Below are 17,228 nucleotides of genomic sequence, written 5' to 3' on the forward strand. Positions count from 1 at the left end.
CCCCCACCGAGCCGGGGAGCCGTCACACACGGCATTTGCATCTCAATGATGCCAGGATTAATGGTGGCACCGCTCGCAGCAGAGGACACTAAAAAATGAATCAACTGTTTTTCACAGGCAACGTGAAGTTCAGAGCAGGAGAAAGTTTGTGAGGCAGGAATGTAGAGTCTGACTCGGGGCGTGAATGCAATAAACCCTGTTTAATGCTACAGTTATTTCCTCCTGTCTCACCTCACTGATTCGGTCTGTTTATAATGAGAACAGGCATCTACTGTGTTTATTGAAGGTGAATATTGCTGTTATTTAGAGTTGTAGCCAATTTACTTTACTTATGTAATGTTGACTTTTTCTTTTTGGTGCTTTAAAAGAACAACAAAAAAATATTTTTACAAATTGCAGTTGCAGTTTGAACTAACTCTTCCAGCTAAGAAAGATTCCACAAAGAAGGAAGAAAGAGAAGTCACAATTAAGTTTTTAAAAGGGAAATCTTTTTTTAAGGGGATCATTCCCTGGTGGGGAGACTTGGATTTCCTCCTATGAGTGCCAGGTGTTTGACAGGAGACAAATGTAATGTGTACATTGATATGGAAACTTTTACTAAATGTAAATTACTGTTAGAAAATGAATGGCAATAAATAGGTTGATTGGGTCGACAGGACGATTGGGGCCAACCAAGACCATCAGCATAAACTAAAGGTGTTGTATTATACTTCATAATTTTGTAGGACTTGCGAGAAACTGTTTTAAAAAAGATTGGTAAACCTCGTACAGCGGAAGTCGAGATACCCCGACTTTTAGTCGCCAGTGTGGGTTGAGCTTCAAAAAGACTACATTTCCTACAATGCAACTGTCTCTGCATTTCCCGATAAAAACTTTTAGTCTACCAGCTCACGATTCGATAACCCTGGTGAAATAACTGTAACATCACCACTTGAAGCTCCTCCAAAGCCACAGCAGACCATATGCAACTATTTTCACGGGTTGAGTTGGACTTAAGGCTGTTTTTATGCTTCTGCGTCAACGCCATAGATACGGCGTCGCTCCTATGGCGTCGTGACCCTTTCGGAGTTCTGCGTCGGGGTTGAACGCGTTTCTTTGCATCGCGGTGCATTTCACCGCCATAACGCTAGGGGGTGATATTTTGTTTTGGTTCCGCTTTTTCATTTCCGACAATGGCGAGCGAAAGAGAGAGAGCCAGTTAATGTTATGTTAGCAAGCTAACTTTAGCACAACTGCCCACAAAGTACTGCTTGCTGGCGAAGTGCTGATTTCAAAACGTTACTGACATATAGACACTTTACAAACGGATAACCCCGTCATTGTAACCAAAATATGTCTGAGTTTATTTGCAAAGCTTAAGTGAACTAGCATGTTGCTACTCCCCACAGTAGGCTGCTTGAAACACTATCACCATAGACTGTCTATAAGAGTGGACCAACAGATCCCGTTGCTCTGGACGGAGACCAGTGAAGGCCGTTAGAAGCACTTTTCCGGTGAGCGCTGAGCGTTACTGCGCAGACTCCAACTGAGAGAGACAACGTAAATGTGACGTGAGCAACCTGTCTGAAAGTTGTAAGTCTTCTGGTAGCTGTGCCAAGAGAAATCTCAATCATTCCCAATCTTGCAGAGACGGAGAGCGTAGGTATATGTAAGGAGATAACATGGACACAAGCTAATTATTGCTAACTAAAATGCTAGTTAACATTAGTAATTAAACTTAAACAGCTAATGTAAGTTGAAACTGTCTGCGAGCTTCTCCTGTACTATACGGTAATTCCTCTACTATGCGACAGTAAGTCGCGTGGTTATGACACAATCGTTAGCTTATTTTTACAAAAACGTCTGCTACGGAGCCATAACGTGAGATACAAGGTAATGGAGCCTTTTATACATTGTCGTGTTTCTTTAGAAATAAACAATGGACAAATAAAGTCTTTAAACGCTTCAGATGTGATGTTATTTGCCGTCAAAATGACGTCAAAATGAATGGCAGTCAATGGAATGATAACGGGAGGTGATGGCTTGGTAGCATCAAAATGGCGCCATAGGAGGTTCGCGCTCTGAAGCGAAGCTTACCCATCCATGGCTTACCCCCTTGCTATCAACACACAGGACGAGTTGACCAATCACAGTCCTTGCGGCCTGAGTTGCCTCAACGCGAAGTTACAAATTTCTGAAGGTGCACGTCGAGCTACGGTGGAGGGCTCGGAGAGGGGTTTGCGGAGACGCAGAGGTGTCTGCGGGGGTACGCAGTCGATTCGACGCAGAAGCATAAAACAGCCTTTAACATGCACAGTAAACTGATTTTGATGTGTAAAATTGGTGGAATGCCCCTTTAAACAAACGCTGTTCTCTACACATCATTTCTAGAATCCTAGTTGACCATTGGCAGTGGCTGATAAGCACAAAGTTTACTCTGTCTCAGAGATCATGGAGGGTGTAAAGAGCGAGACTGGCCGCTGGTCTCCTAGCAACATCCGGGGAGGCATTCCAGTAATGAGACAAGAGGACAGCATCCTCTTACTGTGCACTGAACCAGATGCAACTAATACCTCATTTTAGAGCATTTCAAGGCACAGACAGGGAGGGAAGCAGCAGCCCTGACTGGCACACATGTGAGCCTCTGGGGGCTGAACTTTGTCAGCTGTACTCTGGTTTGTTAGGACCCACCAATGCAAAAAAAAACAAAAAAAAAAACGTGATTGATAAAACCACTGACTTCAGAGGTTCACATGCATTTTATCCTCATAATAATCATTTTTTCATTTTTATGAGCAGGTATCTGTGCATCATTACGCTCATATCATAAACGTCATGTATGAACATAAGATTTCGCTGAATAGCCTCATTTTGCTGTAAAACTCGCTAATCCAGCTTGTGGGAGTGAGAGAGTTGTATTATAATGAAGCGCTTTACCTACGGAGTCTATCTCTAGCAGCCGCTGGAGGTCGCTAATGCTACGGATCTCGCTGCGGGAGAGCCGCTCCAACAGCTCCCGGGGGAGAGGAGACTCCTGTGGGAAGAAAATCAGTCGGTGAGCCGCTTCATTGGGGATGGAGACATAAAAGCTCCACAAAATCATGCAAGCATCACTGCAAGCGGATCTGCAAACTCAGTGCCAGACAACTTTTTTGCATTTGCTTTAAAAAGGACAGCATTAATGCATATCTGGGCCAAAAGAAAGTAAACATTTGTGCGTAAATTACATTACGCATTGTGAATTTAATGTGTTGCTGTGCCGCAGTTATCTTCGGCTTACCTCAGCAGCGGTACGTAACAGGCAGAGGCAGCCGGCGAGGAGGTGGTATACCGCAGCTCTCATCTCCTCTCAGATCCGCTGCATAGGCACCAGGACGAGGCAAAAGTCCAATGCAGGAGCCGGGCTGTTGCTCCCTGTTCTCGGGAGCCCAAAAACATCCCTCGGGAGAACTGGCCACCACCACGACCTCAATGAAAGAACGGGCCAGGCGCGTCTAAAACTTAAGATGATGTAAAAACTCCTGAATGAAATGCAGTTAAAGAATAGAGCCAAGCTTATTCTGACCCTGCATTCAGTGTAAGTCACTGCAGGTGAGAGAGGAGCTGATTTCTAAAATAACGTAAAAGTGACCGCATGGTTTAAGTCCGAGCTGCAGGGGAAAAGCTCACAGTTGCACAGCCTTTTGTCCAGAAGTTTGAAGCATCAAAGTTCCTCAAACAATCAAACCTAATTGAGGTCAAGTTGATGTTCAGCAGTTCTTCGTTTTGGCATGAAAAGAACCGGAGTCGAATGGAAACAGGAAACCCTTTCTTTTACATTCACACATCCAACAATATCCATCACTTTATCCTCAATGTAATCCGGTCAAAATCACACATGTGTGCATCCTGCAGCGGTTGAGCACCGTGGCACTTTATGTGAATCATTAGCTTACAATGTGCATTATCTTTTAAATGGAAAATTTCCAGATATAACCAGTTCTGTCCTGAACACGAGAAGGAAAAGTGAAATGGCACCAACGAACGAAACAAGAAAGAAAACTCTCCGCTCTGGAGCTCAGAGGAGCTTGATGTCAGCTCCCAGCGGTCCTGTGATCTCCGGGGTGAATGAAGTCGGGATGCTTTCAGTCACAGGATATAGCCGTGCGCGTCCCCGTGGCACTGAACTGCGAGCGCGCTTTGCGTAGAGACTATTGTAGCAGCGCAAATTCAGGGTAAACCGACCAATTTACAATTTAAAACAAATTTTAGCCAATATAACTAACATTTGTTGAGACAGTTGCTTTGATTTTTTATATATAGCTATGTCCATTTCTACTTCATCTATGCTTTACATGATAAAGCAACAAATCGAATTTGGTTTAGATTGTGTGATAATTAACCGTCTTTATGCAGGCTAATTTTTAACCTTCCTAAAATCATTTGTGAATCAGTTGCTCTGAGAATCAATGGTCCCACCTTTCCCTTAAATTATCCTACACACCAAACTATTGCAGTGTGTGTGTGTGTGTGTGTGTGTGTGTGTGTGTGTGTGTGTGTGTGTGTGTGTGTGTGTGTGTGTGTGTGTGTCTGTGTGTGTGTGTGTGTGTGTGTGTGTGTGCGTGTGTGTGCGTGTGTGTGTGTGTGTGATCATTGACCGCGTCGGTGTTTAATTGCTGTGTAATAAAGCTCATTAATAAGTGTCCAGACCCAAGACAGACTGTCCTTTTGTAAAAAGTGAACGGTGTTGGCCTGATGGTGGTACTATGTGCAAGGTTTCACCATACTAGAATAAGTCATTTGGAAAAGTTTCCCATGAAACATGCTAACAAGAATCTTTGGAAGAACCTAATTTGACATTTATCTGACAATCGACCTCTTGTGGTGGGCGTGCAAATAATGACTAAAGGTGGAAGTAGCGTGACGTTGTTTTACCATCTCAAAACCTGTTGGAGCCAGACACCACATCGACATCCTGGCTCCTGCCAACAATCAACTTTGATTTCTTTTAACCATGAACACGATATTTCCCTAACTTTAATCAAGTTGTGTTAGTTGTCTAAACCTAACCAAACCTTAAAATTGTTGTACAAATAATTTTTAACAGTAGCGGTTTTGGAAGGCACTGAGAAAACGATTTTCTTCCTGCTGATAGTGGCACCAGATCAGAAAATGAAATAAACTTGTTAGTTTAGGAAGGTAATGTCAAACAACTAATTTAGTTTACACTAACCCTAAAGGTGCACTGTGATAGATTATTGTTCTTGAGGAAAGTTTTAAGAACACTCCAGTTCATTTCCATCCATCCATCCATTCATCCATCCATCGCACCTGAGCAGGGTTGAAGGGGCTGGAGCTCAGCCCACATTGTGCAAGAGGCAGGTTACACCCTGGATCAACCACCAGACTGTTACAGGGAAATCCTCTTTGTAATGTACAGAAATGAATGGAAATCAATGGCAACATATCAACCTAAAAAAGCGATGATATTCTTGGGATAGTTATAGTCGGCAAAGGTGTGATTTGTAATTAATGAGTGTAAACATGCAACACCTTTAATATGCATCTAACTGTAAGATGAGAAGCGGTTTGCATTGATCCATTTCTTTGGGTTAGTAAATTGTTGAGGGAATGTAAAAGACTTTCCAGAGCTAAAGCTTCGCAAAGCAGCACTGGAATCTGGAAATCCAGCCTCAAGCATTCAAACATGCACGTACACATTTACTCTCCCTTTGTCGGTCTCACTTTCCCATGCAAAAATACACAGGTGCAAAGCAATTTTCCCAATATCCTTCATACCAGCACACCAACTGTTAATCCTACAGGGCCTGTGAGGACAAAGCAGAGAGGCCAAGGGAGAAGAACAAAGTCGGGAGAGAAAGAGGAGGAAAGATGGAAACTGGAAGAAGTTGAGAGCAAAAATGGCAGAGATAAGAAGCTTGTTGATACCAAGGTGAAGCCTATTTGGATGAAAGAAAATGACAGCGGGGTGAATGTGTGCGTCATGTAAAATGCAGGCTCTGTTGAACCAAACACACCACCAATTAAAGCCCATTTAACCTGACAGAGGCTAATACCATCACAACAGAAATCCACCTCTGTATCTCTCCCTCCATCTCCCCTTGAATAGCTTCAGTGCACCAGACACACACACACACACACACACACACACACACACACACACACACACACACACACACACACACACAAAGAACCGGAATGATGGGGGGGAAATTCGGATCTTGAATGGCGCCAATCGTGCTGTGACGCTGTCACTTCCTCCTGGCAGCAGCTTCTCCTCGGATCATCCCACTCATTCTGTTCCGTCTGCTTCTTTTTTTCTCTTCCGTTGCTACTGTCTTTCTCTGGGCCAGTCTTTCTCCCTGCCGTCAGAAGCACAAGTGTGCATGTTACAGACAGACAGACAGACAGACAGACAGAGAGAAACTTTAAGTTCAACTTCACAAAATGCGCTATTAATATTCATTTGAAAACCATACTTTTGCTTCAGAGGCCTGGTCACAGTGATACGGCAAAATAATTGAACCGATTTTGCAAAGTAGTTCTAGAAGCTTGATGACGCTTAACAGCCAGTGCTGGTCAGTCATATTAGCTCCCCAAACTTCTTCATATTGCTGTTTCCTTCCCCCTTGGCATTTGGTATAGTTAGCTCACGCTTATAAGTTTACACATTCAAAAGACATATTTGTACCATCAACTCCTGTCTCATAACTGTCTGCAAGTTTCTGACAGCCTTTGTTTGTGAAAAACTGAGACAATCTCAATTCTGATCCAAAAGGGCAGAGCGTTGAATAAAGTTATGCAGTCTTCTTTTTCTCCCGCATAACTTTCCATGTGGATTAAATATTTTATAGTTTATTTATAACAAGCCAGGGAAAAGCTTGTTGTGTCACATTTTATATAACTTGTATAACTTTTCCAGTCCTTTCTTAGAGGCAGACCAACTCAAATACAGTGTGTGCACCATGTTGAAGTGACCTTGCTCAGAAGCACTTCAGCTGTGTTTGGTACACTCAATAAACTGCCGTCCTGTGGGAAAGGAGATAGCCACCAATGGGAATAAAGTAAGATGAAAATATAAGAGATTCGTGGAGAAGGGTGTTTGAGAGTGTTTACGTGACAGAGAGGCAGTAAAAGTTAATCTAGCAAGGGATAAAAACTTTTACGAGCAGGGTGGGGGTTAACGGCTATCCCCAAATTTATTCACAAAACCAAGCACATAGTGGAAAAACCCTGTATATACATGTTCCTCTCCTCTCTTCAAACCATCCAACATTAATTATTAAAGCCCTTTCTAAAAAAAAAAAAAAAAAAAAACTCAGACTGGATTTCACCGGTAAACCATTAAAGTCCAATATTGGACACCTGCCAAAAGCTATTGTGCGACACATGAATGTTTGGTCATCAGCCAACTGGAGACTTATCCTGGATTACCATCTCAAATATGCTGGCATTTACCTATATGTAATGCTACCCCCCGCCCACCCCAACGAACCACCCCGCCCGTCTGTTCATCACAGGCCACACGGCTCTGAGAGAATGCTTTATTTAGGACTGTTTGGGAAAGTGGGAAACACAGGGCCCTTGTACTGTGTGAACTCATAGTCATGAAGACAGAAAGCCAGCTTAACTGGAAAGGGCATACAGTAAGTGCTGGACCTCCCACCAAACTGAATCAGATTTACTCTAAACTGGAAAACACTCAGAGAGCGCATACCTCCACAAGTGCTGCACACATTTCTAACTTTGTTACTTAAATAGAAGATAAATATTTTGAAGTGTGTATTATTGCATCTGGATCTTTGTTATTTTGGTATTACATCTGAAATATGCATGGTGATAGATAATCATAGGGTAAAATCATGTGGCAGCTGTTTTTCATAAACATTAGGTGCAGCAGTTTGTGAGAAAACAAGTGCAAAATCGAAATGTTATTTTTGAATTAAACAGAATATGTATGTATAGAGGACTGTTCAACTGCACACACAACCTAGACATCCTTCCTCTGCATTGTTGCATGTATCAAGTGTGATTATATATGATGGGTTGGGTTAGCTATCTGCGTCACCCAGAATTACAAATATATTTTTGTAACCCTAACCACCTTTGAGTGCAAGAAAAGTGTACAAACAAAAATATTCTTACATTTAGGGAAGTGAAAGAGAAGGATTTTGTTATAAAAATTCTGATAAATCCTTTTTGACACATATTTAGCATTTAACAAAAGAAAAAAGAAACAATTAATACAGGGTCACAGGATTAAAAAAACGGGAAAATGTAATTTTGATTTCACTGTGACTTTAAGAAATCTGCCTTTGGATCAGGATCATAATCAAAAACTATTCAGTTGTTGTCCAGTGGCCTATCATTTCACAAAATATCCTTACATATCCTTCACTGACATAATCAATACTTCACAAGTGCAAAAAAACTGCTAATTTCATAGATGTTTTCACTCACCCAAAATGTGATATAAAAGTATAGGTGCTGCACGATATGAGGAAAATATGTGATAACGCTGAATATCGCGATAACGATATTACTTGCAATAAATAAACAGATTAAAGTGGACTCAGTTCTGCCTTTCTGCTGCTTTCAGTATTCTGCTAAAATACAACAAATTGCTTGTTGAACTTAAACCAAATGAAAGAAAAGAAGAATAGAATGACAGTTACATTTTAAAGTGCAGTTTTCTACTGATATTTTCTTTCAACTAACACAAAAAACTCTTTCGCATTATGTTGCAGTCTTTCGCGATGTGTTTATTGCAACAGTTAGATATCGCGATGACCATTAATCGATTTATTGTGCAGTCCTACTTTCCATTAGCTTTGAAAGGCAACATAATGTCTGCAGCATCACTGACAGGGGCATCAACAGCAGATAGGAGGGCAAAAGGCCAGAGGATGTCGCTTCACTGACGGCATGATTGACCAGGGATGTTCCAGTGAGGCTGAGCCAAAAAGAAAATACATTTTAACCAAACACTGTATCCATGAACACACCGGTGGAAACAGTATCCTATTCTCGAGGATAGACATCCAGGCCTGTGACCATAAGGCTGAGTCTCTCAGCCAGCCACGAAAGTGTGAAGAAACAGTAAACTAGTGACCTTCGACACCCACCACTGATATGCCTTTGCCAAAGCGCTGGTTTCACAGGGCAGATCTCAGGTGTGAATTTGTGTGTGAACGTGAAGCCCGGCCGTGTGGCTGATAAAGTGCACATGGTTAGTTAAGCTGCATTGGAAAAAATAAACACTAAGAAACAACAGTAAAATAAAAATATTTTGTCATGCTTAATACCTTTGTCACCACCTTAATAGCTAATACCTAATGTTACCCATACCACATTATAAGAGTACAAAGAAATATATAAATTGAAACAAGTTAATCCCCAATAACTAAACAAGGGAATGTTTATACTATGGAAGAGACATATGTCTGCCTTCCTATCTGAGCCTTGAGACAAAACATCAGATACTGCAGAGTACTTCCTGTACTGTTGTTACCATCTGTAATACTTCTGTGTGTTCACATGCTTAAAGGTCCCATGGCATGAAAATTTCACTTTATGAGGTTTTTTAACATTAATATGCGTTCCCCCAGCCTGCCTATGGTCCCTAAGTGGCTAGAAATGGCGATAGGTGTAAACCGAGCCCTGGGTATCCTGCTCTGCCTTTGAGAAAATGAAAGCTCAGATGGGCCGATCTGGAATCTGCTCCTTATGAGGTCATAAGGGGAAAGGTTACCTCCCCTTTCTCTGCTTTGCCCGCCCAGAGAATTTGGCCCGCCCATGAGAAAAAGAGAGACATCATGGCTTGCAAACAAGCGAAGCATGGCAGTTGGTCAAAGCCACACCCCCACCCTCCACCTTGCCCCCCCTCTCTCCTCCTCAATAGCATTTAAAGCTACAGACACAGAAATGGCACGTCCTAAGGAAAGCTCATTGTGGGACTGGCTCTAGTGGCTCTAATTCTGCACCAAGGCTGAATTTTGGCAAAGAGACCTCAGATACAGAATTAGGGGACCACTAAGGCCTATATAAAAGCATCCAAAAAGCAGCATGTCATAGGACCTTTAAGACAACGAGCTGCTTCTACGTGTCTGGATCAACAGACAAGGCAACATGGCGACTCCCACAACACATTAACAAAACACTACTGTTTCAGGAGACGAATGACAGAATCCGTATTTTGGAGGACTTGTTGGGTTTAAGCTAGACAATATTAAAATGAATAATTCATCTGATGGTAAATTGATCCAACAGTTAACTTTGATTCAACTTAACACAGCAAAAAACAGCTTTAACCTCCACTTCAGATGCTCCATTAGGACAAAGGAGCACAGGAAAACTTGACTCCAACCAAGATGAGGAACAAACTAGCTTTACAAAAGCAGAATAAATGCCCTATACCAGTGGCAAACCTGAGGCTCATCTTGAGTTTTAGAGTTTAACAAGCCTAATTGCATTTGGCGTTGTTGCAAAATTGTGAGTCACTCTATAACCACTTCACAAGACCTTGCACTTTTGCTAATCTAAACAACGCTGAGTGGGGTTTCGCTGAGAAATAATGCATTTAAATGCAGTAGACGCACTGTTTTTTCTTCTTTAATAAACAACAGAAACTTACAACATCATCAATAGAAAACCCATGGAAAGAGACGTCACAGAGGTGGACCCCTTTTATGTCGCTGACTGTTGTGCTAAATGTAGTTACAGTATACAAAGCCATTGTTGTGAACATTGTCGAGTTTTAAGCACAACTAGACAGAGTAGCAGTAATCTAGTGCAGTATTTGCATTCACAGTAGTACATTTAACAGTAGTATCAGCCGTAGAAATCATAGCAGCGCTAGTGTCCATCTTCTTTTCCTCCCCCATTTGAACTTACGACAGGAAAGTGGCTGTTTTGTTCCAGGACTGATCATATTTGAATGGTGAAGTGATAAGGCATGCATTTGGCCCTCCCTTGTCACCAATGCTGAAGTTCCCTTGAGCAAGGCACATTGGAGCTGCTCACTGGCAAACAGATCAGACTTGTGAGAAGCTTCCAGGTGTGAATGTGTGGATGTGGAGCAGAACATTCCTTCTTAAACGTCATGCTCAGCTACAGCCCTGAATATTGAGTTTAGCTTTTTTTCTTCGATTATGCTTATCATGTTAATTTATGCAGACATTTTAGGAGTCAGCAGAACGATCAGTTATGTTATTACAAGTGTTAGCATTGTTATTTATTTTTCTTTTATAGCATCTTTACCTCATTTTCAAATAGGGGGCAAAAGATCTGCATGTGATAATCGCAAACATTTATAAAATTATGTTTGGATTTGAATTGTCTTCTAGCGTGTCCCAAGGCTGACTGTCTCCCACTTCCAGCCAGCTGCAGTAGAAGGTTAACACCTCTTCCCATTTCCTCTTCCACCAATTCTATCACATCTCCTTCCTATGTTTGCCAATTGATTGATGTGATAAGGTTATGATCAACATAACCATGATCGACACAGCTGGGACCGAGCAACAAATAACAAAAAGAACAGAAAACACTCTTATTTGGATTGACAAGGCCTGTCCAGCTGACAGCTGTTAGGGAAATATGACTGCCGAGTGTGAAAACAGGCGCCGCTGGATCATTTGACCAGTGGAACATTTGATTCAAACATTCGTCTGTCCACAATTGTTCAGCGTTTCAGTTGGGAGACTTTAATCTCCTGTGCGGAAATAATTGGGAGGCAGTGAGGGAGTTAATTGTGTTTTCCATTGATGACTCATCAGGAAGTGTTGGTGAACCCCGCTGACCACACACACTCAAATAGCTGCACAGGCAAACACACCCACACACACACACACACACACACACACACACACACACACAGGTTTGTGGCACTATCTTTGTGGGGACCCGTTATTGACATAATGCATTCCCTAGCCCCTTACCCTAACCTTAACCATCACAACTAAATGCCTAACCTTAACCCTTACCCTCACCCTAACCATAACCTAATTCTAACCCTAATCCTAAAACCAAGTCTTAACCCTCAAACAGCCCTTTAAACTTGTGGGGTCCAGCATTTTGGCCCCACAAAGCTGTCGGGACCCCATAAGTATACTGGACTCCCGGTTATTGGACCCCACGAATATAGTTCACACACACACACACACACACACACACACACACACACACACACACACACACACACACACACACACACAGTGAGCAAATGCATAGCCTACATGCCTACATTAACAGACACACAAGTATGTTAACATGCTGCACACACACACACACACACACACACACACACACCCCTACGTGCACACATTTTAACATCCTCAACACACTTATACACAGAATAAAATTCATTACACAGACCACACACATATACACTCAGAGACCACGTATGCACATATTTGCATGCTCAAACACGAACATGCAGATAAGCACAGATATCCTCTGTGGGTAAACCTCTCTCTCTCCTATCATTCTCTGTTGCTCTATTTCGCTGCCGTTTCAAAAGATTAAGAGGCCAATTAGTAAAGCTCTCACGGCAGTTATTACCACGCTGGGAACTGGAGAGTGAAGAAATCCCCCTCTCTCCTCTTCCAAAAGAAGGATTTCTCCCTCATTGTCGCTGGGTTGAGAGCGAAGGATGTGGGGTGTATTTGGAGGGCTGCTGATGTGGTAATTTTGGCTTGGAAACAATGCTACGCTGTCTAAAGAGGGGTAATGGAGGGAAGTAGCGGAGGTAGTGTTTGCCCTGTGTGTGTGTGTGTTCACTTGTGATACACATGCTGCAGACACACACACAGTGGGGTGACATCATGGCATCACTCTGTAGGCCACGCTAGCTTCCAGATGGAGGAGGAAGCATCGTATTATCTCCAAATCAGGACACAGATGCTTTGTGTGATTGTACTGAGCAGCAGGGTTGACAGACTGGAACTGAGAGTGAGGCTGTTGCTGTATTTGTGTTTAAGTTATTGTGAAGGTAAAACTTGCCTAAATACTAATTTGCTTTTATAAGCATTTAGTCTGTCATATTTTGGACATTTTCTGTGATGATTAATTGTGTTCTGTCCTACTTAATCTGTTTACAACTTTTTTTACTTTGGTTCGTGCTTTCCTACATTTCCCACAATAACTTTCAACAGAGCAGACATGTTTTTGGTTTTAGTCAGAAGTTGGTTTTATGTTATGAATTTCTCTGTTTGATTATTGAATGTGTCAAGAGTCTAGCGAGTCATTTCTGTGTGACAATAAAACATAATATGACATTAATCGCTCATGTTTTAGAATGAGATTTTCTGAAGTGAAACTCAGTCATTGAAATATTTTAATGTGACCTGATGCAGAGCTGTCATAGTTCAAATGACAGTCCTGGAAGGTATCCATTTTTAGCATTTAATGTTGATAAAAGACAGTATTTTACAAAATGTTTAACAATAAATATGAAAAATGAACCCTTCGTAAGAAGGTGAAGAATTTCCTCAGCTCTACAGAGCGTTTTAGATTCTTTCAGCTTATCATTTTGGTTTACAGCCAACAACTTTACTGTTTTGTTTTACTCTCACCACTTGTCAGGGTCACTTACAGCCACAGCAGACAGCTGGTTTTGGTGAAAAGACACTGTACACTACCTGCTAGCAGACAAAGTTAGCGACTACCTGCAAAACATGGAGCATTTAGCAGCTAAGGAGCCAGATTTTCTATTCTCTCTGGAGTTCATGGAGAGCAAAACAGAGCTAAAAGGAGAGTGAATGTTGGATTTGATGAGTGTGACATCTTTCCCAGCTCGGGATTCCGAGTTTCAAGGGAAATGGAACGCAGTATAACATGTTCACCATTTAAATTTATGTAAAAGATGATAAGTTGTTTACAGCTTGTTTCTGCTGCCCCCAAGTGGCCAAAAACCTGTTATTGCCAGTGAAATGAGATTTCACATTGATGTTTAGCTCTCTAATACAGGAAATAGAAAAAAAAATTCAAGAAGCATCTAATAACGCCTCCCCTGACAGGATGTTGACTTGCCCTAGGTGCTCTGTGTTCTCTGTTTGATCTGCCACAGAGGTAGTGACAGGAGAACAGAATGCGATAAGAGGTTAAATGTCAGCTTTGTGTGGTTCTGTCACCAACCTCATTTCCTCTGCTGCTCACCTGCCGCAGCTGTGGACACTGTAAATGTGTTAACAGATGTCAGAACGGTATTAGGCATATGTGCATTATGTTTTGCCAGAGAGGAAAGACTACAAGAAACTATACATTACTGCATGATGAAAGTTACTGCATACAAACAAGTGACAATTATACCTTTTTTTTTCATAATATATACATATTTAGAATGTTGTGTCTTAAAGCTTTAGTGCGTAACTTTTTTATATTAACGAACGTCCGTTACATTCAAGCCATTGCCAAATGAGTTGCTACAAAGCTAATTAAGACTATCAGTTCCACAAATCTCTCTCTGTATTTCTCAGTATGGCTATGTTTAGAAACTAACGCCGTCCGACGACTATTCCGCGCAGAAACTCAAGTGAAGATAATTCCCTCTTCTGAAGAGTCCATCATGTTTTTTCAATCCTCCGTGTCCTCCTTGGCTACTAGCAGAGAAGGGGTGGGGGGTGCGCGATCACAGAAGGCTTGTATCATGTGGCTGCGCCGACAGTTTTGTTGTTATTACTTAGAAATCCTCATGGGAGCGACAGAAACTACGCACTATAGCTTTTTTTGTGGCATTTTACGCCTTTATTCAATAGGATAGCTTAGACATGAAAGGGCAGAGAGAGGGGAAATGACATGCAGCAAAGGGCAGCAGGTCGAAACAGAGCCCACAGCCGCTGCAGCGAAGACTGAGCCTATGTATGGGTGCACACTCTACAAGGTGAGCTACCCAGGCGCCCAACAAACTGTGTCTTATCATGTTGCTGTAGTGCCAACTGGACTCCAACTGTGAGAGGCAGAGACATGTCTCATTCACTTCAGGGAGCCGGAAAACAGACATAACGCAAGATGAAATTGGCCTGTCAGCAGTGGGAGCCAGCTTGTTACACTGGTATGTGTGTACACAGTCTACAAAACATCTTTGATCCAAAGCTGCCACTAATGGCAGTATAAAGCTCACAGGTATTTCACATTTCACACTGGAATGCAGTGCCTGAGACAGTATTATTTTTATACGGCATTTTTGGCAAAGCCAACAAAACTGAAGCATACTTTAGTGTATTTATGTGTTAATTATACAGTGTTGTTATTACCCGCTTGCCAACTCACCAGCAGGTGATGGAGGCAAGACAAGAGATTCTCATTTGTGTTGAGACATGAAGTAGCCTGGCTCCGCTCTCCCTTTCATCAGCCCTCATTATCATCCTCTATATCTCTGCGGAGAAGTCATTAAAAGTCCTTGATAAGACAGAGACAAGTGCTCAACAAGCCTGAGCTGGAGGGGCTGAACATGAGTGGGTGGAAGGTGAACCGCAGAGGGAAAAGTTATAAAAGCTGATGAGGCTTTCCCCTGGTATTAAGAGGTTTGTCTTAATAGTCTGTCTGGTCATGTTTTGGCACTGAGAGCTGCCTGGAGAGTTGCCTCTATTCAAAGCTTGACAATACACTTGAATGATGCCAACACTTAAGAAATAGTAGTATTGAGTGAAAACAGAATAAATCAAATTTTTGAACCTGAGCAGCTGTTTTCATCAAGAAAAGCTATTGAGACCCACAGTAAACTATACCCAGCACAAAATGGCAGACAGAGAAAGTTGGCAACTGGTGAACAACAGGAGCATTTAGCAGCCAGAGAGCCAGATATTTCCCTAAAGAGTTGGTGGAGAGCAAAAAAAAGCTAAAAGAAGAGTGAATATTGACTTTCATTTGCCAGGTGGCCACACACATGACTCCATATAATTGTTTGCTGCTCCGTGTCTGCTTAACTTGTAAATAAGCCACTGTGTGCTCACAAGGCAGCCATATCAACCTTATAAGATGATAAGAATATATGTTGTGTTTACAGGTTGTTCCATTCTATTAATACAGGTTTAATGAATCACAATTTATTTTCTATGGTATACTCATATGGTTACAATACAGAACACTTTCAAAAGTTCACAATACCGAATCACACAATAATATACTTTAAGTGTGTATACATAAAGCTCTTTCAGGAAAGGCTTCTGAGAAACTATCATGATATATTATTATTATAGCAGTTTATCTAAAAAAGTTATCATTAGGCCTTTTGATTATAAAAGGTTACCTTGAAATACTGATTAGATGAGGTCCTGATAAACTGACGCAGGTGTGATATTTTATTTTTTCAATGTGCTCACCTGTTAGTCTCATAGCTGTGAGCAGGGTTCAAAATAAGCAGCCAAATGCTGGTAACATATGCAATTGGCTGGTAGATTTGCTTCACTCAGCCGCCAAAAAAAAAATAATTGTAGTCTATTGAGTGGTTGGTAAAATTTGAACATTCACAAGCCATTTGGCTGGTAAGACGAAAAAGTTAATTTTGAACCCTGGCTGTGAGGTCAGCATGGCCAGCAGGTACAATACCTGGGCCCTGGCAAGGGTCCCTTGAAATGGAATGCAGCCAGTATTAATGATATTCATTTCAACTGTTTGACAAATTAAAATGCTGCTGTTATAAAGTCAAATTTTCATTTTTGCAAAAAGTTTGATGATTGAAAAAGTTGGCTTGATACAGGCACCTTTTAGTAAAATTCTGATTCAAACAATGTCAAGGTACTAACCAGATGAAGTTCCATCAAGTGCATCTTTTTTGATATAAGATATGTGATATTTGATATTATGATACTTATCTTAAGAATTACTTTTGGAACAGTCATAACATGAGCACCTCATGGTAATACAATAATTAAGTTGTGATCTTAAAATAAGGCAAAAAAAAAAGTTTCTTCCTTCCTCACCTATTTGCTGCATAACCCTAACTTCTCGCCAGTCAGGAATGCCAAGTTAATGCAGTGAATAAATTGAATATATTTCATTCCCTATCAGGCTATTTTCCAGAGAGCAGCAATGTTCCTTTGCAAAACAACTGGCCTGAGCATTAAAGAACTATATTAAGTGACAACCTCTCACATTATCGTAACTTAATAGTGAGTAATAAATAAAGTGTGACATATATTTGGAGAGTGATGCATGCAAAGCATTAACTTGGTCTCAGGTTCAAACACAGTCTGGGCTTTTCATACAGAACAGCATGAGAACAATCAGTCACCCCTTGCTGTCTGTCCCAC

The 17,228-nt window shown here is 41.5% G+C and overlaps 1 protein-coding gene across 2 annotated transcripts in view; it reads right to left on the reverse strand.

The window, feature by feature from the left end:
* Positions 1-4,101, reverse strand: part of LOC116042707 (platelet-derived growth factor subunit A-like) — a 14,065-nt gene extending 9,964 nt beyond the window's left edge. Inside the window, exons 1-2 of one of the 2 annotated variants that reach the window (XM_031289017.2) lie at positions 3,260-4,101; positions 2,917-3,013 (exon numbers count right to left, since the gene is read on the reverse strand). In XM_031289017.2, coding sequence (XP_031144877.1) covers positions 2,917-3,013; positions 3,260-3,322 — 160 coding nt within the window. In that variant the 5' untranslated portion in view covers positions 3,323-4,101. Of the gene's footprint in view, positions 1-2,916; positions 3,014-3,259 lie in introns of those variants that run through there. The other variant, XM_031289019.2, reaches the window with a different exon arrangement.
* Positions 4,102-17,228: the final 13,127 nt, after the last annotated feature.

Source organism: Sander lucioperca, chromosome 4 (genome assembly GCF_008315115.2).
Source record: "Sander lucioperca isolate FBNREF2018 chromosome 4, SLUC_FBN_1.2, whole genome shotgun sequence".
Lineage (NCBI taxonomy): Eukaryota > Metazoa > Chordata > Actinopteri > Perciformes > Percidae > Sander > Sander lucioperca.